Raw genomic sequence first — 26,599 nt, forward strand, 5'->3', positions numbered from 1 at the left:
GGGGGGATATGATATTAGGAGCGTTGTCCAAGAGTTGACCACCCCTTTTACCTGAAACAGTTTGCTACTTCAATTCAATAAACAAATAACAAAGTAGATGTTGTATCTGACGTGACCATCCAAGATCTATTGTCAGAGGGCATGGTAATATATACAAATACATTATTAATATCACCTAGTGGTAGATTATGGAACATTTAAATCTCTAGGACTGTGGGTGCTACATATTGATTTTTTTTGTAAGTAGTCCTTGTATAAAAACTTGTTAAAGTACTATAGCACATCACTAATTTAATTACCCAATAAGTTTTTCTGACAGATGACTGATCATATTTTCTCAGCCTCCTGAAAAGGAAGGTGGTCTACCACGCCATGTCGGTAACAAAACTGAATGTGCCTTGCTGGGATTTCTTTTGGATCTAAAACGGGATTATCAAGATGTAAGAAATGAGATCCCTGAAGAAACCTTATTCAAAGTGTACACATTTAATTCTGTGAGAAAATCCATGAGCACGGTGTTAAAAAACAATGATGGCAGTTATCGAATGTTCAGTAAGGGTGCTTCTGAGATTGTCCTTAAGAAGTAAGTGTTGCAGAATCTTTTCCTCTCTCCAATTTCAAATGGCATGTAAATCTGAACTAAACAAACGTTTGTCATATGTAAGCTTTAATACTTACTTCTCATACGTCCTAGAGGATGCTGGGGACGACACCAAGACCATGGGGTATAGACGGGATACGCAGGAGACATGGGCACTCTAAAGACTTTTCATTGGGTGTGAACTGGCTCCTCCCTCTATGCCCCTCCTCCAGACCACAGTTTTAGAAATGTGCCCAGGCAGACTGGATGCATTCTGAGGAGCTCTACTGAGTTTCTCTGAAAAGCCTTATGTTAGGTTTTTTTATTTTCAGGGAGATCTGCTGGCATCAGACTCCCTGCTTCGTGGGACTGAGGGGGCAGAAGCACAACCAACTTCCTAAAGAGTTTCATGGCTCTGCTTCTGGCTGACAGGACACTATTAGCTCCTGAAGGGTACTGAACGCTAGATGTGTCTAGATGCTCACTCCCACAGCATGCCGTCACCCCCCTCACAGAGCCAGAAGTCAGGAGACAGGTGAGTAGAAGAAGAATGATCTTAATCGAGTAAGTGACTGCTGAGGCGCGGCTGGCGGGAGCGCAGCGCGCCATTGCTGCCCACACACACATGCACTGCAGGGGGGGCTCTGGGCAGCAAGAAAAATACGTGCCATTGCGGGGGCGGAGCTTCTTTCTTCCTCAGGCAGCCAGCACACTACTCAGCGCCATTTTCTCACTCTCCTCAGGCTGCAGAGAACATGCTGGTCCTCTCCTCCACTTCTGACAAGTACAGGGTGCTACTAAGGAGGTGGGGGGGGGCACAAAGCGATTGTGGTGCTTTTGATAGTGTATATTACTATTTAAAAGCGCTGTTGGGCTGTGGACATACTGTGTTCACAGGAAATACTGGCACTGGGATTGTGAACTGGCTGCTCCTATCCTGTGTCCCGCTGACAGATTTTACTGTGGGTCTGTCCCCAAAATAAGTCCCAGTGTGTCTGTTGGTGTGCTGTACACGTGTGAGGCATGTCTGAGGCAGGGAGTTCCTCCCCGGAGGAAGCCATTTTAGGGACACAGAGTTGTAATGTGGTGGCGCTACCGGCACACCAAGAGCCTGCATGGGTGAAAGAGTTGCGTGACAGTATGCATCTGATTAACCGTAGATTAGATAAGTCTGAATCTAAGGCCGCATGCTGGAGAAAATCTGTGGAAGATGTGATTTTTCAGGATGCTGTTATTCCTTATGCGGGCGGCCCCTCTGGGTCACATAAGAGAGCATTTGCAAATGTTGTAAACACTGATATCGACACGGATTCTCATTCTTGTGTCGATGACAGTGAATCCAGAGAGAGAGATCATAAATTGGCAAAAGTATACAATATATGATTGTGGCTATAAGGGACGTGTTGGAGGTTACAGAAACTACTCCTGTACCTCAGGTGAAGGCGTATTTATGTAAGGAAAAGAAGTCCAAAGTCATGTTCCCTCCTTCACACGAACTAAATGCTCTGTTTGAAGGGATGTGGGTGAATCCTGATAAAAGATTTCGTATTCCCAAAAGGATTCACATAGCTTACCCTTTTCCGGCTGAGGACAGGAAAAAATGGGAGTCACCCCCTGTAGTAAACAGTGCACTTTCAAGGTAGACAAAGAAGGTAATTCTCCCTGCTCCTGGCACGGCTTCTCTTAAAGAGCCGGCAGACCGCAAAATGGAAACGACATTGAAATCCATTTGTTACCAATGGTACACTGATCAGGCCCACTATTGCCTGCGCATGGGTGAGTCGCGCTATTGAAAAATGGTCAGAAAGCGTTTCTTCATAAATTGACACGATTGATAAAGATGAAATACTCCTTAAGTTAAAGAATATCAAGAACGCTGCCGCCTACATGCTGGAAGCAATGAAGGATATTGGACTCGGTTCACAGGCCGCTACCATTGCAGTATCGGCTAGGCAGGCGTTGTGGGTTCGCCAGTGGAACGCGGATGCAGATTCCAAAAGAAACATGGAGGCTCTCCCATACAAAAGTGAGGCCTTATTTGGCGATGGCCTGGATGCGTTAGTCTCGGCGGCTACCGCAGGTAAGTCGACATTTTTGCCCTCTGCACCTGCATCGGCAAAAAAGACCCATCACCCGCAAATGCAGTATTTTCGGCCCAATAAATACAAAAAGACGAGAGGTTCCCCTTCTTTGCAGGTAGGGGAAAGAAGCCCACAGCGGCTCCAGGTTACCAAGAGCAGAAGTCTACCCCTACTTCTGCCAAATCCCCAGCATGACGCTGGAGCTCCCTTGCGGGAGGCTGCTCGGGTGGGGGCACGTCTCAGACTCTTCAGCCAGGATTGGATTCTGTCTGGCCTGGATCCCTGGGTGTTGCAAATAGTATCCCAGGGATACAAACTGGAGTTTCAAGACGTTCTTCCATGCCGATTTTTCAAATCGACCTTGCCAGTTTCTCCGCCAGAAAGAGAAGCAGTAACAGCGGCAATACAAAAATTATGTCAGGATCAGGTCATAGTCCTGGTACCGTTGTCACAACAAGGGAGGGGTTTTTATTCAAGCCTCTTTGTGGTTCCGAAGCCGGACGGCTTGGTCAGACCGATCCTAAATCTAAAAGATCTGAATTGTTACCTAAAAAGGTTCAAGTTCAAGATGGAATCACTTAGGGCAGTGATTGCCAGTCTGGAGGAGGGGGACTACTTGGTGTCGGTGGACATAAAGGATGCTTACCTGCATGTTCCCATTTATCCTCCTCACCAGGCTTATCTGAGATTTGCGGTTCAGGATTGCCATTACCAATTCCAGATGTTACCTTTCGGTCTCTCCACGGCGCCGAGGGTATTCACCAAGGTTATGGCGGAGATGATGGTCCTCCTTCGTCAGAAAGGAGTCAATATAATTCCTTAACTGGACGACCTCCTGATAAAGGCGAGATCCAGGGAGCAGTTGTTACAAAACATATCACTCTCTCTGTCAATACTCCAACAACACGGGTGGATCATAAATTACCCAAAGTCACAGTTGAAACAGACGACAAGGTTGTCTTTCCTCGGGATGATTCGGGACACAGAAGTTCAGAGAGTATTTCTTCTGCTGGAAAAGGCTCTGGAAATCCAGAAAATGGTAAAACAGATATTGAAACCATCAAGTGTGTCGATTCATCAGTGCATTCGGTTGTTGGGATAGATGATGGCGGCCTACGAGGCCATACAGTTTGGCAGGTTCCGTGCCAGAGTAGTCCAGTGGGACCTGTTGGACAAGTGGTCAAGGTCACACCTACACATGCACAGAATGATAATCCTGTCATCAAAAAACAGTATTTCGCTCCTGTGGTGGTTGCACAGCTCTCACCTGCTAGAGGGACGCAGGTACGGCATTCAGGACTGTGTCCTGGTAACCACGGATGCAAGTCTCCGAGGCTGGGGAGCAGTCTCTCTCTGAGAAAACTTCCAGGGACGTTGGTCACAACAGGAAGCCTGCCTTCACATAAACGTTCTGGAGCTAAGAGCCATTTACAACAGCCTTCAACAAGCAGTACATCTTCAAGACCGTCCCGTGCAGATCCAGGCGGACAATGTAACAGCAGTCGCATACATAAACGGGCAGGGCGGAACGAAAAGCAGAGCGCCAATGGCAGAGGCGACAAAAATCCTCCGCTGGGCAGAAAAACATCTACAAGCTCTGTCGGCAATATTAATTCCGGGAGTAGACCACTGGGAAGCAGACTTCTTCAGCAGACACGATCTCCATCCAGGAGAGTAGGGCCTCCACCAAGAAGTCTTCGCAGAGGTGACAAGTCTTTGGGGAGTTCCTCAAATAGACATGATGGCATCTCGTCTCAACAAGAAGCTTTAGAGATACTGTTCCAGGTCGAGAGACCTTCAAGCAGTAGCAGTGGATGCACTGGTGACCCAGTGGGTTTTTCCATCAATGTATGTCTTCCCTCCACTTCCGCTGATCCCAAAAGTACTCGGGATCATAAGAAAAACACGCGTTCGAGCAATCTTCATTGCCCCAGACTGGCCAAGGAGGGCTTGGTACCCAGATCTTCAGCAGTTGCTCATAGAAGATCCCCGGCCTCTTCCTCCTCGAGAGGACCTGCTGCAGCAGGGGCCGTGCGTGTACCAAGACTTATCGCGGCTACGTTTTGCGGCATGGCTGTTGAGCGCCGTATCCTAGCCAGGAAGGGTATTCCCGAGGAGGTCATCCCCACCCTTATTCAGGCCAGAAAGGGAGTATCGTCGAAACATTACCACCGTATTTGGAGAAAATATGTATGTAGGTGTGAATCCAAGAAAGCTCATACGGAAGAGTTTCACTGAGGACGTTTTCTCCATTTTTTTGCAGGATGGTGTGGAGGCGGGCCTCCGATTGGGATCAATCAAGGTCCAGATTTCGGCCTTGTCAGTGTTCTTCCAAAAACTATTGGCCTCTCTTCCAGAGGTTCAGACCTTTGTGAAAGAGGTTCTGCACATCCAGCCCCCATTCGTGCCTCCAGTGGCACCATGGGACCTTAACGTGGTATTGCAGTTCCTTCAATCGGATTGGTTTGAGCCTCTACAAAAGATAGAGTTGAAGTTTCTCACTTGGAAAGTGGTGATGCTTTTGGCTTTGGCATCCGCAAGGCGGGTGTCTGAATTGGGGGCCTTGTCTCACAAGAGCCCTAACCTGATCTTCCATGAAGATAGGGCAGAGTTGAGGACTCGTCAACATTTTCTTCCGAAGGTGGTTTCTGCTTTCCACATAAACCAGCCTATTGTAGTGCCAATAGTTACTGACACATTCACTGATTCAAAATCTCTAGATGTGGTTAGAGCTTTGAAAATCTATGTTGCTAGAACGGCTCTGTTTGCCCTGTATGCTCACAACAAGATTGGCTGTCCTGCTTCCATGCAGACTATTGCACGTTGGATTAGAAATACGATTCAGCAAGCTCATACTACGGCTGGATTGCCGTTACCGACGTCTGTAAAGGCCCACTCCACTAGGAAGGTGGGCTCATCCTGGGCAGCTGCCCGGGGGGGGGGGGGGGGGGGGGGTTTCAGCTTTACAACTTTGCCGAGCAGCTACTTGGTCAGGGTCAAACACATTTGCGGAGTTCTACAAGTTTGACACCTTGGCCGATGAGGACCTCAAGTTTCGTCAATCGGTGCTGCAGGGTCATCCGCACTCTCCCGCCAGTACTGGAGCTTTGGTATAGACCCCATGGTCTTGATGTTGTCCCCAGCATCCTCTAGGACGTATGAGAAAATAGGATTTTGATACCTACCGGTAAATCCTTTTCTCCTAGTCCCTAGAGGAAGCTGGGCGCCCGTCCCAGTGCGTATTTTACCTGCAGTTTAGTTATTACAAGTTGTGTTATTTTAGTTTCAGCATGTTGCTGAAATTGGTTCATGCCTGTTGGCGTGTGTTATGTTGAATGCCATGTGTGCGGCATGGTTGAGGTGTGAGTTGGTAGATATCTCACCACTAGTTAAGTAATTATTTTCCTCGAAATGTCAGTCTCCCTGGGCACAGTTCCTACAACTGAGGTCTGGAGGAGGGGCATAGAGGGAGGAGCCTGTTCACACCCAATGAAAAGTCTTTAGAGTGCCCATGTCTCCTGCAGATCCCGTCTATACCCCATGGTCTTGATGTCGTCCCCAGCATCCTCTACGGACTAGGAGAAAAAGATTTACCGGTAGGTATCAAAATCCTATTTTAAATGTTGCATAGTGATGCTGATGTACACTCAAAACACAGAGTAGCATGTGTTGTGTGATGCGGGCCACACATCCAAAGGGTAATTCCCCGCTTCCAAGCGGCGATGACATTTCTCCGGGGAACGGCAAAATACTACATATTAAAAATCCATGGCTTGCCATTTCCGATAATTTTTGGGAGAGAATCCGCATATCAAATATTTTCAACATATTGGATTTTGACGATGACCTAAGAATTGCTTCAATAGATGCCTAATGTATGGGCCTCTCAAGACTACTTATAAATAATGAGCATTGAATTTTGTACTAGAAGTGTGCCCCAACCTATGAAGTACTGTGCCTGAATTTGCCTTGTTCTCTATAGAGCATAATAGTGTTAATATTCTTTGCAATCATAGCTTTTAATATATTATCATTGCATCCTCTCAATTGATCAGTAATATTAACTGCATCTCCAGTGACCAATGATCTTAATAATAGCCCCATTTTCTAATTTTCAAATATAATTGAGTTTTTAAATTCCATTTATTTTAATATCTGAGTATATGGTAGATGGGTTTCTGGCATCTAAGTATAGGTGTGAGGTGGGCTGATGGGCTAGAGTGTTCCTACAAGGCTAATTTTCCGTGCAAATGATGTTTTTTTAAAACCAACTTTAAAAAAATTCATATGTGGTTTCTGGACAATTTGGCAACTGGGGAAAGGGGGCCACACTATATAGCCTTTTAATACCAACCCTGTCTAGTTCATGTATGATTACTTGGGGACAATGATCTGGCTCCTACATTTTACAAAAATGTGACATGCCTCTGTATTAATGGAAATACTTATTGATGTAAAACCTATTCTAGAATCTTTTTTTTTTTTTTTTTTTTTTTTTAATTTGTCCAGAAATTAGTGACATAGCTATTTATTTTTTAGTGCTTTTTTAAATTAGTCATTCAACTGTTTTATCTGATATGCTATGCTTCTGTTACGAGAATGTAATGTATCTACTAGAATTATATGTGAAACTATAGGATTCTAATTGTAGATCTGTGAAACAAGCACAATAGTGACATTTACTTGTTTTATTAATATACAGACAAATGAAGACTGTATTTTTAAATCATACACTACTATGATCGTTATCTGTCATCATAGATATCTCTATGTCTATATCTCTGTGTGTATGTATGTGTGTGTGTGTATATATATATATATATGTATGTATATATGTATATATGTATGTATGTATGTATATGTATGTATGTATATATATGTATGTATGTGTATATATATATATATGTATGTGTATGTATATGTGTGTATATATATATATATGTGTGTGTGTGTGTGTGTGTATGTATATATTTCTCTATCGTCCTAAGTGGATGCTGGGGTTCCTGAAAGGACCATGGGGAATAGCGGCTCCGCAGGAGACAGGGCACAAAAAAGTAAAGCTTTTACCAGATCAGGTGGTGTGCACTGGCTCCTCCCCCTATGACCCTCCTCCAGACTCCAGTTAGATTTTGTGCCCGAACGAGAAGGGTGCAATCTAGGTGGCTCTCCTAAAGAGCTGCTTAGAGAAAGTTTAGCTTAGGTTTTTTACTTTACAGTGAGTCCTGCTGGCAACAGGATCACTGCAACGAGGGACTTAGGGGAGAAGTAGTGAACTCACCTGCGTGCAGAGTGGATTTGCTGCTTGGCTACTGGACACTAGCTCCAGAGGGACGATCACAGGTACAGCCTGGATGGTCACCGGAGCCGCGCCGCCGGCCCCCTTGCAGACGCTGAAGAGAGAAGAGGTCCAAAATCGGCGGCTGAAGACTCCTGAGTCTTCATAAAGGTAGCGCACAGCACTGCAGCTGTGCGCCATTTTCCTCTCAGCACACTTCACACAACAGTCACTGAGGGTGCAGAGCGCTGGGGGGGGCGCTCTGAGAGGCAAATAAAAACCTTATTAGAGGCAAAAAATACCTCACATATAGCCCACAGAGGCTATATGGAGATATTTAACCCCTGCCTAACTTCAAAAATAGCGGGAGACGAGCCCGCCGAAAAAGGGGCGGGGCCTATCTCCTCAGCACACAGCGCCATTTTCTCTCACAGAAAAGCTGGAGAGAAGGCTCCCAGGCTCTCCCCTGCACTGCACTACAGAAACAGGGTTAAAACAGAGAGGGGGGGCACTGATTTTGGCGATATTGTATATATATAAAAGATGCTATAAGGGAGAAACACTTATATAAGGTTGTCCCTATATAATTATAGCGTTTTTGGTGTGTGCTGGCAGACTCTCCCTCTGTCTCCCCAAAGGGCTAGTGGGTCCTGTCCTCTGTCAGAGCATTCCCGGTGTGTGTGCTGTGTGTCGGTACGTGTGTGTCGACATGTATGAGGACGATGTTGGTGAGGAGGCGGAGAAATTGCCTGTAATGGTGATGTCACTCTCTAGGGAGTCGACACCGGAATGGATGGCTTATTTAGAGAATTACGTGAGAATGTCAACACGCTGCAAGGTCGGTTGACGACATGAGACGGCCGACAATCTATTAGGACCGGTCCAGGCGTCTCAGAAACACCGTCAGGGGTTTTTAAAAACGCCCATTTACCTCAGTCGGTCGACACAGACACAGACACGGACACTGAATACAGTGTCGACGGTGAATAAACAAACGTATTTCTCATTAGGGCCACACGTTAAGGGCAATGAAGGAGGTGTTACGTGTTTCTGATACTACAAGTACCACAAGAAAGGGTATTATGTGGGAGTGAAAAAACTACCTGTAGTTTTTCCTGAATCAGATAAAATAAAATGAAGTGTGTGATGATGCGTAGGGTTACCCCGATAGCAAATATTGGCGTTATACCCTTTCCCGCCAGAAATTAGGGTACGTTGGGAAACACCCCTTAGGGTGATAAGGCGCTCACACGCTTATCAAGTGGCGTTACCGTCTCCAGATACGGCCGCCCTCAAGGAGCCAGCTGATAGGAAGCTGGAAAAATATCCTAAAAAGTATATACACACATACGGTGGTTATACTGCGACCAGCGATCGCCATCAGCCTGGAGATGCAGTGCTGGGTTGGCTTGGTCGGATTCCCTGACTGAAAATATTTTATTCATGTAGAGCATTTAATAGGATGCATTCTATATATATGTATGTGAGATGCACAGAGGGATATTTGCTCTCTGGCATCAAGATAAGTGCGTTGTCCATATCTCCCAGAAGATGTCAGGGACACGACAGTGGTCAGGTGATACAGATCCCATACGGCAGATGGAAGTATTGCTGTATAAAGGGAAGGAGTTATTTGGGGGTCGGTCCATCGGACCTGGGGACCACAGCAACAGCTGGGAAATCCAACCTTTTTTACCCCAAGTTACATCTCAGCTAAAAAAGACACCGTCTTTTCAGCCTCAATCTTTCCTTTCCCATGAGGGCATGCAGGCAAAAGGCCAGTCATATCTGCCCAGACATAGAGGTAAGGGAAGTAGACTGCAGCAGGCAGCCCTTTCCCAGGAAAAGAAGCCCTCCACCGCGTCTGCCAAGTCCTCAGCATGACGCTGGGGCCGTGCAAGCGGACTCAAGGTGGGGGGGTAGTCTCAAGAGTCTCAGGGCGCAGTGGGATCACTCGCAAGTTGACCCCTAGATCGTACGAGTATTATCCCAGGGGTAAAGATTGGAGAGTCGAGACATCTTCTCCTCGCAGGTTCCTGAAGTCTGCTTTACCAACGGCTCCCTCCGACAGGGAGGCAGCATTGGAAACAATTCACAAGCTGTATATCCAGCAGGTGATAATCAAAGTACCCCTCCTACGACAAGGAAAAGGGTATTATTTTTCCACACTATATTGTGGTACTGAAGCCAGACGGCTTGGTGACACATAGTCTAAATCTAAAATGTTTTGAACACTTACATAAAAGGTTCAAATCGAGATAAAGTCACTCAGAGCAGTGATAGCGAACCGGAAAAAAGGGGACTATATGGTGTCCCTGGACATCAAGGATTACCTCCATGTCCAAATTTTGTCCTTCTCATCAAGGGTACCTCTGGTTCGTGGTACAGAACTGTCAATATCAGTTTCAGACGATGCCGTTTGAATTATCCACGGCACCCCGGGCCTTTTTACCAAGGTAATGGCCGAAAAGATGTTTCTTCAAAGAAAAAAGGCATCTAAATTATCCCTTACTTGCACGACCTAAAAAGGGCAAGTTCCAGAGAACAGTTGGAGGTCGGAAGAGCACTATCTAAAGTAGTTCTTCGACGGCACGACTGGATTCTAAATATTCCAAGAATCGCAGCTGTTTTCCGACGATACGTCTGCTGTTCCTAGGGATGATTCTGGACACGGTTCAGAAAAAGGTTTTTCTTCCCGAGGAAAAAGCCAAGGAGTTATCCGACCTGTCAGGAACCTCCTAAAACCAGGAAAGGTGTCTGTACATCAATGCACAAGAGTCCTGGGAAAAATGGTGGCTTTTTACGAAGCAATTCCATTCGGCAGATTCCATGCAAGAATTTTCCAAAGGGATCTGTTGGACAAATGGTCAGGGTCGCATCCTCAGATGCACCTGCGAATAACCCTGTCGCCAAGGACAAGGGTATATCTTCTGTGGTGGTTGCAAAAGGCTCATCTATTGGAGGGCCGCAGATTCGGCATACAGGATTTGATCCTGGTGACCACGGACGCCAGCCTGAGAGGTTGGGGAGCAGTCACACAAGGAAGAAACTTCCAGGGGGTATGGACGAACCTGGAAAAGTCTCTTCACATAAACATTCTGGTACTAAGAGCAATCTAAAATGCTCTAAGCCAGGCGGAACCACTCCTGCAAGGAAAACCGGTGTTGATTCAGTCGGACAACATCACGGCGGTCGCCCATGTAAACAGACAGGGCGGCACAAGAAGCAGGAGTGCAATGGCAGAAGCTGCCAAGATTCTTCGCTGGGCGGAGAATCACGTAATAGCACTGTCAGCAGTGTTCTTCCCGGGCGTGGACAACTGGGAAGCAGACTTCCTCAGCAGACACGATATTCACCCGGGAGAGGGGGGTCTTCATCCAGAAGTCTTCCACATGCTAATAAACTGTTGGGAAAGACCAATGGTAGACATGATGGCGTCTCGCCTCAACAAGAAACTGGACAAGTATTGCGCCAGGTCAAGAGATCCACAGGCAATAGCTGTGGACGCACTGGTAACACCTTGGGTGTACAAATCAGTATATGTGTTTCCTCCTCTGCCTCTCATACCAAAGGTATTGAAGATTATACGGTGAGGAGGAGTAAGAACAATACTAGTGGCTCCGGATTGGCCAAGAAGGACTTGGTACCCGGAACTTCAAGAGTTGGTCACGGACGACCCGTGCCCTCTACTTCTGAGAAGGGACCTGCTACAACAGGGTCCCTGTCTCTTTCAAGACTTACCGCGGCTGCGTTTGACGGCATGGCGGTTGAACGCCAGATCCTAAAAGGGAAAGGCATTCCAGAAGAAGTCATTCCTACCTTGATTAAGGCAAGGAAGGAAGTCACCGCGAAACATTATCACCGCATTTGGCGAAAATATGTCGCGTGGTGCGAGGATCGGAGTGTTCCGACGGAGGAATTTCAACTGGGTCGTTTCCTACATTTCCTACAATCAGGATTGTCTATGGGTCTCAAATTGAGATCTATTAAGGTTCAAATTTCGGCCCTGTCAATATTCTTCCAAAAAGAATTGGCCTCAGTTCCTGAGGTACAGACTTTTGTTAAAGGAGTACTGCATATACAGCCTCCTGTGGTGCCTCCGGTGGCACCGTGGGATCTAAATGTAGTTTTAGATTTCCTCAAATCCCATTGGTTTGAACCATTGAAAAAGGTGGATTTTAAATATCTCACATGGAAAGTGACTATGTTACTGGCCCTGGCTTCCGCCAGGAGAGTATCTGAATTGGTGGCTTTATCTTATAAAAGCCCTTATCTAATCTTCCATTCGGATAGGGCAGAACTGAGGACTCGTCCGCATTTTCTCCCTAAGGTGGTATCAGCGTTTCACCTGAACCAACCTATTGTGGTGCCTGCGGCCACTGGCGACTTGGAGGACTCCAAGTTGTTGGACGTTGTCAGAGCCTTAAAAATATACATTTCAAGGACGGCTGAAGTCAGAAAATCTGACTCGCTGTTGATACTATATGCACCCAACAAGTTGGGTGCCCCTGCTTCTAAGCAGACGATTGCTCGTTGGATTTGTAACACAATTCAACTTGCTCATTCTGTGGCAGGCCTGCCACAGCCTAAATCTGTTAAGGCCCATTCCACAAGGAAGGTGGGCTCATCTTGGGCGGCTGCCCGAGGGGTCTCGGCATTACAATTCTGCCGAGCAGCTACGTGGTCGGGGGAAAACACGTTTGTAAAATTCTACAAATTTGATACCCTGGCAAAAGAGGACTTGGAATTCTCTCATTCGGTGCTGCAGAGTCATCCGCACTCTCCCGCCCGTTTGGGAGCTTTGGTATAATCCCCATGGTCCTTTCAGGAACCCCAGCATCCACTTAGGACGATAGAGAAAATAAGAATTTACTTACCGATAATTCTATTTCTCGGAGTCCGTAGTGGATGCTGGGCGCCCATCCCAAGTGCGGATTATCTGCAATACTGTACATAGTTATTGTTAACAAATTCGGGTTATATTGTTAAGGAGCCATCTTTAAGAGGCTCTTTCTGTTATCATACTGTTAACTGGGTTTAGATCACAAGTTGTACGGTGTGATTGGTGTGGCTGGTATGAGTCTTACCCGGGATTCAAATTGCCTCCCTTATTGTGTACGCTCGTCCGGGCACAGTACCTAACTGGAGTCTGGAGGAGGGTCATAGGGGGAGGAGCCAGTGCACACCACCTGATCTGGTAAAAGCTTTACTTTTTTGTGCCCTGTCTCCTGCGGAGCCGCTATTCCCCATGGTCCTTTCAGGAACCCCAGCATCCACTACGGACTCCGAGAAATAGAATTATCGGTAAGTAAATTCTTATTATATGTATATATATATATATATATATATATAGAGAGAGAGAGAGATTTATTATAGCAGGATTTTCTCTAGTTCCTTAATGTAACATTTTATTCCATAATCCCTTCTGTTAATGTACTAGATAACAGCTGTTGGATGTTGTGGAGAAATGTGACCCTGAAATGCCTTTTCTGTTCTTCCTTTGTCAGTGGGAGTATCTGACGTCTAGCTGAGACTAAGAACATGCTGTAGCGTAGATATTGTCCCTTTTAAATATCTGAAAGGGTTTCTAGGCAAGAAGAACATTTATCTTAGTGATAGAAACCTCATCTTCCATCATTTACTTTACTAATTATGTTGCCAATTCTTGCTTACCTCTGTTTTGTTCCTGCTTTTCTATATCCTATGTTATTGGCCATAATCTCCTTCTCCTGGATCTAAAAGTAAACTTAACATTTTATTGGGTGTTACAATAACATAACCATGCCATATGATGCCTGACTAAAAACATGGGGAGCACTCGTCGCTTCACTTGACGTATCTACCATCAATGATGCTCATTGTGTTTTTTTGTGGTATTTGACTGTACATGCCTGCGTTTGTCTAGTCAGTGACAAATTTACTTTCCTTTCATTGGGTGGTCAAATTGAACGGCTCTGAGCAGCAAGATCCAGAATCTTTGCCATGATTAGCAGTTTGGGGCCACATGCTTTTGTGTACTGATTTGTCTATACTGGTGCTTCTGTTGGTGGATGTATGCTCACTCTCACTTTGCCTCTTAACATTTTAATTGTTATGGTGTGTGTGTGTGTATATGTATGTATATATATATATATATATATATATATATATATATATATATATACATACATACATACATACATACATACATACATACATACATACATACATACATACATACATACATACATGAATGAATTAGCCGGCACTCTCTCCTAATGTACAATAATGCCTAGGTGCCTCCCAAGCTGGTTTAGCAACCGAATACAGAGTGGGAAGTGGTGGCACTCACAGGACTTGTTCCAATAATAAATGACACAGCGGTCAAGAGTCAACGTTTCGTTAATTTAATAACGTCATCAGGATACAGACAGAACAAAAAGACAAACAATTTATAGCCACTTACCCCACCTCGTGTGTCCCTGCCATCGACGTCGGGTCATGTGACAACACCCTCCGGCGCTGCGCACTTCCTGTGCGCCCGGCTGCGTCTGGCGGTTGCTAGGGAACAAAATAACAATAACAGTGACAGCATGAATGGAAACAGCGCGTCAGTGCTCGTACCTATTCCCTGGGTTTTATGAAAATATTTATGAAGTACTGTATTTGTACAAATGAAAAATGTACTTATGAATAATTGTACATTTGTATGATTTTAATTGAATGTTTTAATGTCTGATTAAAAAACATTACTTTTGGTTTACGCTGGTTCTCGATATCTGGAGCTAATATCTTAGTGCGCCCTCTGAATATTGTATCTATTATCTTTGTCCATCTCCTACTAGCAGGGAGATTTTCATGAGGTGCTGCCGAATTGAATATAGCGCGAGATTAGGTTATTTGAGCTATAATATATATCTATCTATATATATATATATATATATATATATATATATATATATATATATATATATATATCTATATATATATATATATATCTATAGATATCTATATACAGGTTGAGTATCCCTTATCCAAAATGCTTGGGACCAGAGGTATTTTGGATATCGGATTTTTCCGTATTTTGGAATAATTGCATACCATAATGAGATATCATGGTGATGGGACCTAAATCTAAGCACAGAATGCATTTATGTTACATATACACCTTATACACACAGCCTGAAGGTAATTTTAGCCAATATTTTTTATAACTTTGCGCATTAAACAAAGTGTGTGTACATTCACACAATTCATTTATGTTTCATATACACCTTATACACACAGCCTGAAGGTCATTTAATACAATATTTTTAATAACTTTGTGTATTAAACAAAGTTTGTGTACATTGAGCCATCAAAAAACAAAGGTTTCACTATTTCACTCTCACTCAAAAAAGTCCGTATTTCGGAATATTCCGTATTTCGGAATATTTGGATATGGGATACTCAACCTGTATATATGTGTGTGTATATATATATATATATATATATATATATATATATATCTATATATATATATATATATATATATATATATATATATATATATATTTCGGCGCTCAGTGTTGTTAAAAAAAATGGTGAGTTTAAAAGCCAAAAAATATATACATGTATAAAATTTATAAAAATAATTTTTTAATATATATGAGAGTAAAAAAGGTTCTTATTACAAAAAAGGCATAAAAGGCATAAAAACATACAAACATAAAGAGTCAGGACCAAATTTTAAAAAGGATAAGGAGTTTAACTTAACTCAAGAACAGCAAGGGGTTAGTGCAGGAAACCCAACGCGTTTCGTCTCATCAGACTTCTTCAAGGGGTATCCCTTTTTAAAATTTGGTCCTGACTTTTTATGTTTGTATGTTTTTATGCCTTTTTTGTAATAAGAACCTTTTTAACTCTCATATATATTAAAAAATTATTTTTATAAATTTTATACATGTATATATTTTTTGGCTTTTAAACTCACCATTTTTTAACAACACTGAGCGCCGAACCCTATCTCTCCATTTTTCCATACGCCCGGCAGTGCGATACCGGCACTGCATACTTAGGGCCCGGCAGACACCTTTAATAAGGTTTTGTGTGTTTTATTATGGTAATGTTTAAACATTTTAAATTATCTTAAGTTGTATTTACTGAGATCATACTTCACAAGTGGCGCTATACCTCCACCCTTGCTTCTTTATATATATATATTTGATGAAGTCCTATGCTACAGGACGAAACGCATTGGGACTGGGACTTATGACTCACCCGTGACTTCTTTGAATGGACAGATAAGCTGTTTTAAGTTATTTATCTTGTACGTATGCTACCAGCATTTGCTTCAGGACATTTTAACATATGCTAACGGGACTGGGCTGCTGCTCGTCCTATGATTCCAATTGTGGACAGATAAGCTGTTTACTTGTTTTTATCTTGTACGTGTGTTACCTACATTGGCTTCAAGACTTGTTATATTAAATTTTGTTTATGTTGTATCATTTTGTCCAGCTATTGGAACTAGCAATTTTTATCCAGTTCTTGTATTTATATTGGGACTAGCAAGGTCCCTAAAGCGTGGAGTGTTGTCTGCTATTTAAACAGTACACACTATGTTGGTTTTTATCTCTTTCATTTACATGCTCTAAAGTGTCATCAGACTGAAGTTGTTTCCAAGGAAGCCAAGTCGATCCTTTTCCAATTTGCACTTTGCACTTTTCACATGGTGAATTGGTTACATAAAAATCTTTTAATTTCTTAATATATAAACACCATTAGGCGCTCTTCTGCACTTCATTTTTGAATATATATATATATATATCTCTCCACACCCACCCACACACACACATCTAGAAAACCACAGCACTCGCCACCCCAGAAGCGGGGTGCAATGTCTGCACTCACCACTCATAGGGTGGGGTGCATGCAGCCCATGGCCACCAACCCAAATATATACAAACGGAAAGTTCAGCACTCACCATAGCAAGCTCACTTATCCTCACAACATCAATAAATAAATGATGGGGGTTTAGTCTGAGTTCTGAACTTCTGAACTTTCTGTTTGTTTGTTTGTATGTATGTGTGTATGTATATATATATCTATATATATATATATATATATATATATATATATATATATATATATATATATATATATATACAGGTTGAGTATCCCTTATCCAAAATGCTTGGGACAAGAGGTATTTTGGATATCGGATTTTTCCGTATTTTGGAATAATTGCATACCATAAAGAGATATCATGGTGATGGGACCTAAATATAAGCACAGAATGCATTTATGTTACATATACACCTTATACACACAGCCTGAAGGTAATTATAGACAATATATTTTATAACTTTGTGCATTAAACAAAGTGTGTCTACATTCACACAATTCATTTATGTTTCATATACACCTTATACACACAGCCTAAAGGTCATTTAATACAATATTTTTAATAACTTTGTGTATTAAACAAAGTTTGTGTGCATTGAGCCATCAAAAAACAAAGGTTTCACTATCTCACTCTCACTCAAAAAAGTCCGTATTTCGGAATATTCCGTATTTCGGAATATATGGATATGGGACACTCAACCTGTATATATATATCTATCGTGTGTGTATATATAATATATAAAATTTATTTATTTGCATTTGCAGTATTGGCACCAGTTTTGTAAAACAATTGCAGGGTACAAGTCTAATCTGTTTGTATTGCAACAGCAACCTTACCACTTAGAAACATAGAAACATAGAATTTGACGGCAGATAAGAACCACTTGGCCCATCTAGTCTGCCCCTTTTTTATTTTATCCTTTAGGCAATCTCAACCCTTTTTTAACCTTAATTCTTTGTAAGGATATTCATATGCCTGTCCCAAGCATGTTTAAATTGCCCTACAGTCTTAGCCTCTACCACCTCTGATGGGAGGCTATTCCACTTATCCACTACCCTTTCTGTGAAGTAATTTTTCCTTAAATTTCCCCTGAACCTCCCCCCCTCCAGTCTCAATGTATGCCCTCGAGTTCTAATACTACTTTTCCTTTGAAGAATGTTTCCCTCCTGAACTTTAAGACCCTTGATATATTTGAAAGTTTCTATCATGTCCCCCCTTTCCCTTCTCTCCTCCAAACTATACATGTTAAGATCTTTTGGCCTTTCCGGGTAAGTTTTGTGATGTAGGCCATGCACCATTTTAGTTGCCCTTCTTTGTACACTCTCTAATGTATTTATATCCTTCTGGAGATAGGGTCTCCAGAACTGGACACAGTATTCCAGATGGGGCCGTACCAATGACCTATACAGTGCCATTATCACTTCTTTTTTCCTGCTACTGATTCCTCTCCCTATGCAACCAAGCATCTGACTTGCCTTTCTCATTGCTTTGTTGCATTGCTTTCCTGCCTTCAAGTCACTTGAAATAGTGACTCCTAAATCTTTCCTCCTCAGTAGTTTCCATTATAGTACCCTTGATACTATACTTAGCCTTTGGGTTTTTGAGACCCAAGTGCATGATTTTGCATTTTTTAGCATTAAACTGTAGTTGCCACGTTCTTGACCATTTCTCAAGCCTACCTAGGTCATTAATCATTTGTTTGATCCCTCCCGGTGTGTCTACCCTGTTGTATATTTTTGTATCATCTGCAAAAAGGCATATCTTCCCTTCAATACCATCTGCAATGTCACCAACAAAGATATTAAAGAGAACTGGACCAAGTACAGATCCCTGGGGTACTCCACTGGTAACATTTCCCTCCATAGATTGCACTCCATTAACTACGACTGTCTGTTTCCTATCCTGCAACCAGGTTCTTATCCATTTAACTGATTTATAATCCACCCCCAGGCTTTCAAGTTTATTTAGCAGTCTGCGATGTGGGACAGTGTCAAATGCCTTACTAAAGTCTAGATATGCTACATCTACAGCTCCCCCTTGATCTATTATTTTCATCACAGAGTCAAAAAAGTCAATAAGATTTGTTTGGCATGATCTCCCACCAGTAAATCCATGCTGTTTTGGATCCTGTAAGTTGTTTGATTTAAGATATTCCACTACTCTTTCTTTTAATAGTTTTTCCATTACTTTCCCTACTACTGATGTAAGGCTTACTGGTCTGTAGTTACTTGCTTCTTCCTTGCTTCCACTTTTGTGCAGTGGAACTACATTTGCTCTTTTCCAGTCCTCTGGAATAGCACCTGTATTTAGTGACTGGTTAAATAATTCTGTTAAAGGTGTAACCAGCACATCTTTTAGCTCTTTGAGTATCCTTGGGTGTATCCCATCTGGTCCCATTGATTTATCCACTTTTAGTTTTGAAAGTTCTGTTAGGACCTTCTCCTCTGTAAATGTATTTTCATCTACCTTATTTTTATGAATGTCCTTGCAACTTAACTGTGGCCCCATCCCTTCTTCTGTAGTAAATACTGAGCAAAAATAATTATTTAGGTGATCTGCTATTGCCTTTTCTCCCTCCACCAAATGACCACTCTCTGTCTTAAGTCTTATTATTCCTCCATTTGATTTTCTCCTTTCACTTATATACTTAGAAAAAGTTTTGCCCCCTTTATCTACTGACTGGGCCATTTTCTCCTCCGCTTCTGCCTTTGCATGTCTGATCACTTTCTTAGCATCCTTCCGTCTGTCCAGATACACCTCTTTGTCGTTATTATTTTGAGTCTGTTTGTATTTCCTAAAACCCATCTTTTTTGCTTTCACACTAGTTGATACTACTTTTGTGAACCACACTGGCTTCCTTTTCCTGGTGCTTTTCCTAACCATTTTGATACAAAGGTCTGTTGCACTTAGTATTGCACTTTTCAGTTTTTTACACCTCTCCTGCACTCCTTCCAAGTTCCTCCAGTCTGCCAATGAATCACTTAAACATCTCCCCATTTTTGCAAAGTCAGCATTTCTAAAATCCAACACCTTTGTTTTTGTGTGACAGGAGTTGGATCCTGTCTTTATACTAAACCATACTGCTTGATGATCACTGGATCCCAGGTGCTCACCCACATATATATCGGATATCCTATCACCATTTGTAAGAATTAGATCTAATATTGAGTCTTTGCGAGTGGGCTCCCTCACCAATTGCTTGAGAGATGCTCCCTGTAAGGAATGTAGAAATTTGCCACTTGTAGCTGAACTTGCAAAAGACCCCTCCCGATTTACATCAGGTAAATTAAAGTCTCCCATGATTATGACTTCTTCCTTAAAAGCCATTTTAGAGATGTCCAACAATAGGTTCCTGTCCAAATCCTGCCCCTGGCCTGGTGGTCTATAGATCACCCCAATGCGAATAATGTCCTTCTTCCCAGTTTCTATGGTGACCCAAAGGGCCTCAGTTTTGGCTTCAATATTTTGTATTAAAGTAGCATTTATGCTTTTTTTTCACATACATTGCTACCCCTCCACCTATTCTTCCTATTCTATCTTTCCTAAATAAATTGTATCCTGGTATAGCTAAGTCCCAGTCATGATTCTCATTGCACCAAGACTCTGTAATTGCCACAAAATCCAGGTTATCCCTTGTCATTATCGCAATTAGCGCTGGAATTTTGTCTCCTAAGCTCCTAGCATTTGCAGACATAGCTTTAAGAATTTTGTCTGTGCATTTGTTATTAGTAGCCATGTCCAGAGCGTACAAAATAAATGACAAGTTTAAAGTTGAAATTATCTGTTTGGGGATGTTGCTCAGTATATGTTTATGTTTGGATTTGTGACACCAACAGTTTTAGTGGTAAGGTTGCTGTTAAGGTAGAGAGAGAGAGAGAGAGTGTGTGTGTGTGTGTGTGTGTGTGTGTGTGTATATATGTATATATATATAATTTTTTTTTCTACATATTAGTGCCGTAAGTAACAAGTAAACTTTAAGTGTGTATGTATATATATATATATATATATATATATATATATATATATATATATATACACTGCTCAAAAAAATAAAGGGAACACTAAAATAACACATCCTAGATCTGAATGAATGAAATATTCTTATTAAATACTTTGTTCTTTACATAGTTGAATGTGCTGACAACAAAATCACACAAAAATGATCAATGGAAATCAAATTTATTAACCCATGGAGGTCTGGATTTGGAGTCGCCCTCAAAATGAAAGTGGAAAAACATACTACAGGCTGATCCAACTTTGATGTAATGTCCTTAAAACAAGTCAAAATGAGGCTCAGTAGTGTGTGTGGCCTCCACATGCCTGTATGACCTCCTTACAACCCACACAAGTGGCTCAGGTAGTGCAGCTCATCCAGGATGGCACATCAATGCGAGCTGTGGCAAGAAGGTTTGCTGTGTCTGTCAGCGTAGTGTCCAGAGCATGGAGGCGCTACCAGGAGACAGGCCAGTACATCAAGAGATGTGGAGGAGGCCGTAGGAGGGCAACAACCCAGCAGCAGGACAGCTACCTCTGCCATTGTGCAAGGAGGAACAGGAGGAGCACTGCTAGAGCCCTGCAAAATGACCTCCAGCAAGCCACAAATGTGCATGTGTCTACTCAAACGATCAGAAACAGACTCCATGAAGGTGGTATGAGGGCCTGACTTCCACAGGTGGGGGTTGTGCTTACAGCCCAACACCGTGCAGGATGTTTGGCATTTGCCAGAGAACACCAAGATTGGCAAATTTGCCACTAGCGCCCTGTGCTCTTCACAGATGAAAGCAGGTTCTCACTGAGCACATGTGACAGATGTGACAGAGTCTGGAGACGCCAAGGAGAACATTCTGCTGCCTGCAACATTCTCTAGCATGACCGGTTTGGCAGTGGGTCAGTAATGGTGTGGGGTGGCATTTCTTTGGGGGGCCGCACAGCCCTCCATGTGCTCGCCCGAGGTAGCCTGACTGCCATTACGTACCGAGATGAGATCCTCAGACCCCTTGTGAGACCATATGCTGGTGCGGTTGGCCCTGGGTTCCTCCTAATGCAAGACCCTCATGTGGCTGGAGTGTGTCAGCGGTTCCTGCAAGACGAAGGCATTGATGCTATGGACTGGCCCGCCCGTTCCCCAGACCTGAATCCAATTGAGCACATCTGGGACATCATGTCTCGCTCCATCCACCAACGCTACGTTGCACCACAGACTGTCACGGAGTTGGCGGATGCTTTAGTCCAGGTCTGGGAGGAGATCCCTCAGGAGACCATCCGCCACCTCATCAGGAGCATGCACAGACATTGTAGGGAGGTCATACAGGCACGTGGAGGCCACACACACTACTGAGCCTCATTTTGACTTGTTTTAAGGACATTACATCAAAGTTGGATCAGCCTGTAGTGTGTTTTTCCACTTTCATTTTGAGGGTGACTCTAAATCCAGACCTCCATGGGTTAATAAATTTGATTTCCATTGATAATTTTTGTGTGATTTTGTTGTCAGCACATTCAACTATGTAAAGAACAAAGTATTTAATAAGAATATTTCATTCATTCAGATCTAGGATGTTATTTTAGTGTTCCCTTTATTTTTTTGAGCAGTGTATATATGTGTGTGTGTGTGTGTGTAAATCCAGTCAAGACTTTTGCAATGCAATAGTACTTTAAAATGACTATTCAAAGTACTTTGAGTACAACAAGGCAACGTCCATGCCTCCAATATGCTTTGCTTAAATTATTGCTTGGTAAAGGGAAGCTAATAGTTGTGGCTATTAAATAATGAGACTGATGCTATAATTTGTTTCACTTGAGTACTTTTTAACTCCATTCCCTTCTATGTACCGGTTCCGGTATGAATGGTCGACCATGTTATGGTCGACAGTCATTAGGTCGACCACTATTGGTTGACATGGTCGACATGGACACATGGTCGACATGAGTTTTTTTTTACTTTTTTTTGGTGTCGTTTTTTGCGTAAAGTGACTGGGAACCCCAATTAGTGCACCGCGTTCGCTCGCCATGCTTCGGGCATGGTGCCTTCGCTCCGCTACCGCTTCGCTCGGCACACTTTACCGTTCCAATCATAGTCCATGTGGATCGTAAAGTATGGAAAAGTTCCCCAAAAGAAAAAAAGTTAAAAAACTCATGTCGACCTTTTTGTGTCGACCATTTTCATGTGTCGACCATGTGTCCAGGTCGACCATGTCAATGTCGACCAATAGTGGTCGACCTAATGACTGTCGACCATAACATGGTCGACCATGTGAACGGATACCCTATGTACCCCCCTTCTGCATCCACACACTGCTAAATCTTATTTTCCATTGGTCATAGCTGTGCTATAGCTCATTATTGGTCAGCTGTCTCAACGTTTCCTTCTTTTCCTCAGTAACTGATGAAAAATGGGTTCCCTCAAGAACAGTTTTGAGTTTAGTGTAAAGATGGTAGGTTTGGCCAGTGTGGAGGGTGTTCTAGCACTGCAATTTGTTTCTCTGCCAAAACTGCTTCACAGTGCATTGTTGGTCTTTCTTCTGGTTCTATCCCGCAAAGTTGCTAGAACATTTTTTCTATTCTAGTGATGTTGAGTCACTGTTGTGCCTTTTGCTTCCCAGTCTGCCAAAAAGACACCCTTGATACCAAAGGAAACAATTTAACATTACTTTGAATTTGGATTTGCTTTGATGTGCTTTCTTCATTATTGGTGGTGGTGGTGATGTTTTCCAATGCATGTACTGTCGTTTTGTCTCAGGATCGTACTGGAAGAATTATGTTTCATCACCGGTAATAACTTCACCTAAAAAATGCGACTGTGCTTGAATTTGTTCCAAAATGTCTACAAATTAACATTTTTAATTTTTATTTTTCCTGCTCAGCAGTGAGAAGCCTTGGAAGCATCTTGGCACAAACTTTTGTCATGTTAAGATCTTAATGCAGAGCTTGCCTAACAGTTTTTTTTTGTAATTTTTTTGACCATTTCTGCCATCATTAAGATGAGTCAGTGGTCAATTCAAAAATAGTTATTTACACATTTTCGTTTGTTTTTGATGTGCAAGGCCTTCCGGGATCTTCATAATCTTCCAACGGGTTGGATACGGGATCTCGACAGTCTGGATGCCGATGGTCAGAACACAGACAGTCAGAATCCCACCACTTCTTTGTAACTAACCCAACCCCCTACGTTCCCATTAACCCTCACCCCAGTGCCTAGCCCTAACCTTCCCCCTAATGCCTAATTCTAACCATATATCCACAACTATCAGTGAATCTTTTGTACCACTCAAACACATGTGCACGTGAAATACAATCTACCCTGTAAGACTCGGTTAGCATACAGAAATATTCAGTGAGCGTTTTGTTTAGTGTAACTTAAACTTTTAAGTTAAAACATTACTCTGCCTTTGAACTAAGAATTTTTACAATGCATGGGACAAACGCAACTTCTTCGAATACTGTGTGACAGCAAACTAACTGTGCGAGAGGTGAGAAACTTGCAAAACTGTTTTGGTATAGTCCAAGGTCAATGTTCCCCTACTCCCTTTTAACTTGTGCAGTATGGTTTATATTTGGCAAGTACAGTCTCCTTACTTAATAGCCACACCTCATTTCCTACCATTCTTACATGATCATTTGGCCTATGTAGGGCAGTTTTCCACCAGAGTCTGTTAAATATGCATATTTACCTCTGTTTAGCAAGCAGCATGATGTCTCCCACCCTCTGCATACCATGATTAGTTCAAAATAGATTTTATTTGCAGTTCCTTTAATGAAAGAATAAACCTAGTGTATAGCATAGGTTACCTTCTAATGGGTTGGTATTGATATACTGGCGCCCGTCATCCCAGCGGTCAATATCCCGACCGCGGAATGCCGGCATCAGGGCGAGCACAAAGGAGCCCCTTGCGGGCTCACTGCGCTCGCCACGCTATGGGCACGGTGACACACACTATGTGCACCACGCTATTTATTCTCCCTCCATGGACGCCACAAAAGGGAGAATAGGTGTCTGTATCCCAACGCCGGTATGCTGAGCGCCTGGGTCCTGACAGCCGGGATATTGATCGTATCCCCTTCTAATATCTTTTAATTGAAAGCACTTTGATTATGGGGAAAGGGGTAAACAAAGTTTTACTCTCTCACAGGTTGATTTTCTTGTTTTTACCAGAATTATTAGATAACTGGGGCATGTAGGTAGCTATCATGGTGGTAACTGACTTGGCCTGCTAATGCAATTGTCAACCAATGGGTAACTGGAGCTCTGTGCAGACCCTTTGGCTCACCCACCATAGATATGGATATGCATGTCTGGCAATCATTTATGTATCCACACTGGTCGATTAGCAAACAGAGCAAAGGTTTCCTGATATATATATATATATATATATATATATATATATATATATATATAATTTTTTTTTTATAAACTTAATATAATTTAATTTATATAGCATACAAGAAAAATGTTTATACAGTTTGAACATACATGAAATATTCTCTGTAGCATACGTTAAATAAGAAGATGGATATCAATAAACATGGTAGTGATTACAAAGAGAATGTTAGCACATAAAAAGCTGCTGATATCATTTAAATTTAAAGTAATTAAATATAGGGGAACAAGATGACCAGACATTAAGAACAAAATATAATCAGAGTTATGGGGGGTTTTGTATAAAGACACTATTGTAAAAGATCCACCATAGTCAAATTAAGGAAATGATTTAACCATTGTCGCAGACCATGGGAAAGTGAATTGTGGTCTAAAGATGGACGCAATAGCCATAATGTACAACTATAGCTCGTTTTAATGGAGAGGGGTGTAGTAGTAATTTATCTAGGGGGTGTGTCACAATCTAAGGAATAGAAACTATTTATAACAGAATTGGCAAAATGTTGTGCCTTTTTAAAATGAGCAAGGCTGAACGGTCTAATGCAAGGCTATTGGGAAACCTCCCGTGGATAACCATGAACGTTTTTAGAAGATTTGTCTAACAACTGACCCAGGCATCTGTAGCCCTGTGAAGCAAATAGAGTGCCTACTGGAATACGAAACAAGTGATAACTTAGAACAGTAGTCTGAACTCTGTTACATAACACACACACACACACACAAATATTAAATGTACTTACGTATGCATTTGCAAAAGTCAAAAGCTTATTTAATTAGCTTTTCTTTCTTTTTTTTCTTTTTTTTTTTTTTTAAATAATATCTGCTTAATATGTGAAACTGGGTAGAATCCCTTATTACTTTTGTACTGAATTCTGCTGCAGGGTATACAATCCTTGTTAAAGATATCTTTTACCTTTTGAAATACTATGAACTTGTATGCTTACAGACAGTGGGCGGGATTCAATTCTTTTCACCCCTTTCCATACCCGTTCTGTTTCTGCCCTCGGGGGCATGGTATCATTATTTCAGCTTGCTACCCTTGGAGTAGCAAGGCACTCGACCCTTTACACAGCTAAACCTGATTGCTATGGACGCGATATGCACAATAACGGGGATCATTTTAGACGGGAGACTGGGCGTGATATATTATTTGAATTCACACAGTGAGTCTTGAGTGCATAGATGTGCACTGTTAAACTCAGGTGACTGGGCACTTTGGAAATGTTAACGCAAGCCCAGGTCCAACGTGTGTTTATTGGACCTTTACCAAAATTGTTAGAATGAGGTGGTTTTTTTTGGGGGGGGGGGCATTTTCCGAAGACTATAAAATTATGAATACTCTGTTCATCCAAATTGATCTGTTTCCTACCTGTAAAATAACTCTCCAGTGGTTGACAGGAAACAAGCATGTGCCAATAA

General features: G+C 42.4%; 1 protein-coding gene across 10 annotated transcripts in view; it reads left to right on the forward strand.

The window, feature by feature from the left end:
* Positions 1–26,599, forward strand: part of ATP2B1 (ATPase plasma membrane Ca2+ transporting 1) — a 356,691-nt gene that overhangs the window by 254,295 nt on the left and 75,797 nt on the right. For all 10 annotated transcript variants that reach the window (XM_063927639.1, XM_063927641.1, XM_063927645.1 and 7 more), the window contains one exon: positions 342–583. In XM_063927639.1, the coding sequence (XP_063783709.1) occupies positions 342–583 (242 nt within the window). The remainder of the gene's footprint in view (positions 1–341; positions 584–26,599) is intronic.

This window comes from Pseudophryne corroboree, chromosome 6 (assembly GCF_028390025.1).
Source record: "Pseudophryne corroboree isolate aPseCor3 chromosome 6, aPseCor3.hap2, whole genome shotgun sequence".
Taxonomy (NCBI): Eukaryota; Metazoa; Chordata; class Amphibia; order Anura; family Myobatrachidae; genus Pseudophryne; species Pseudophryne corroboree.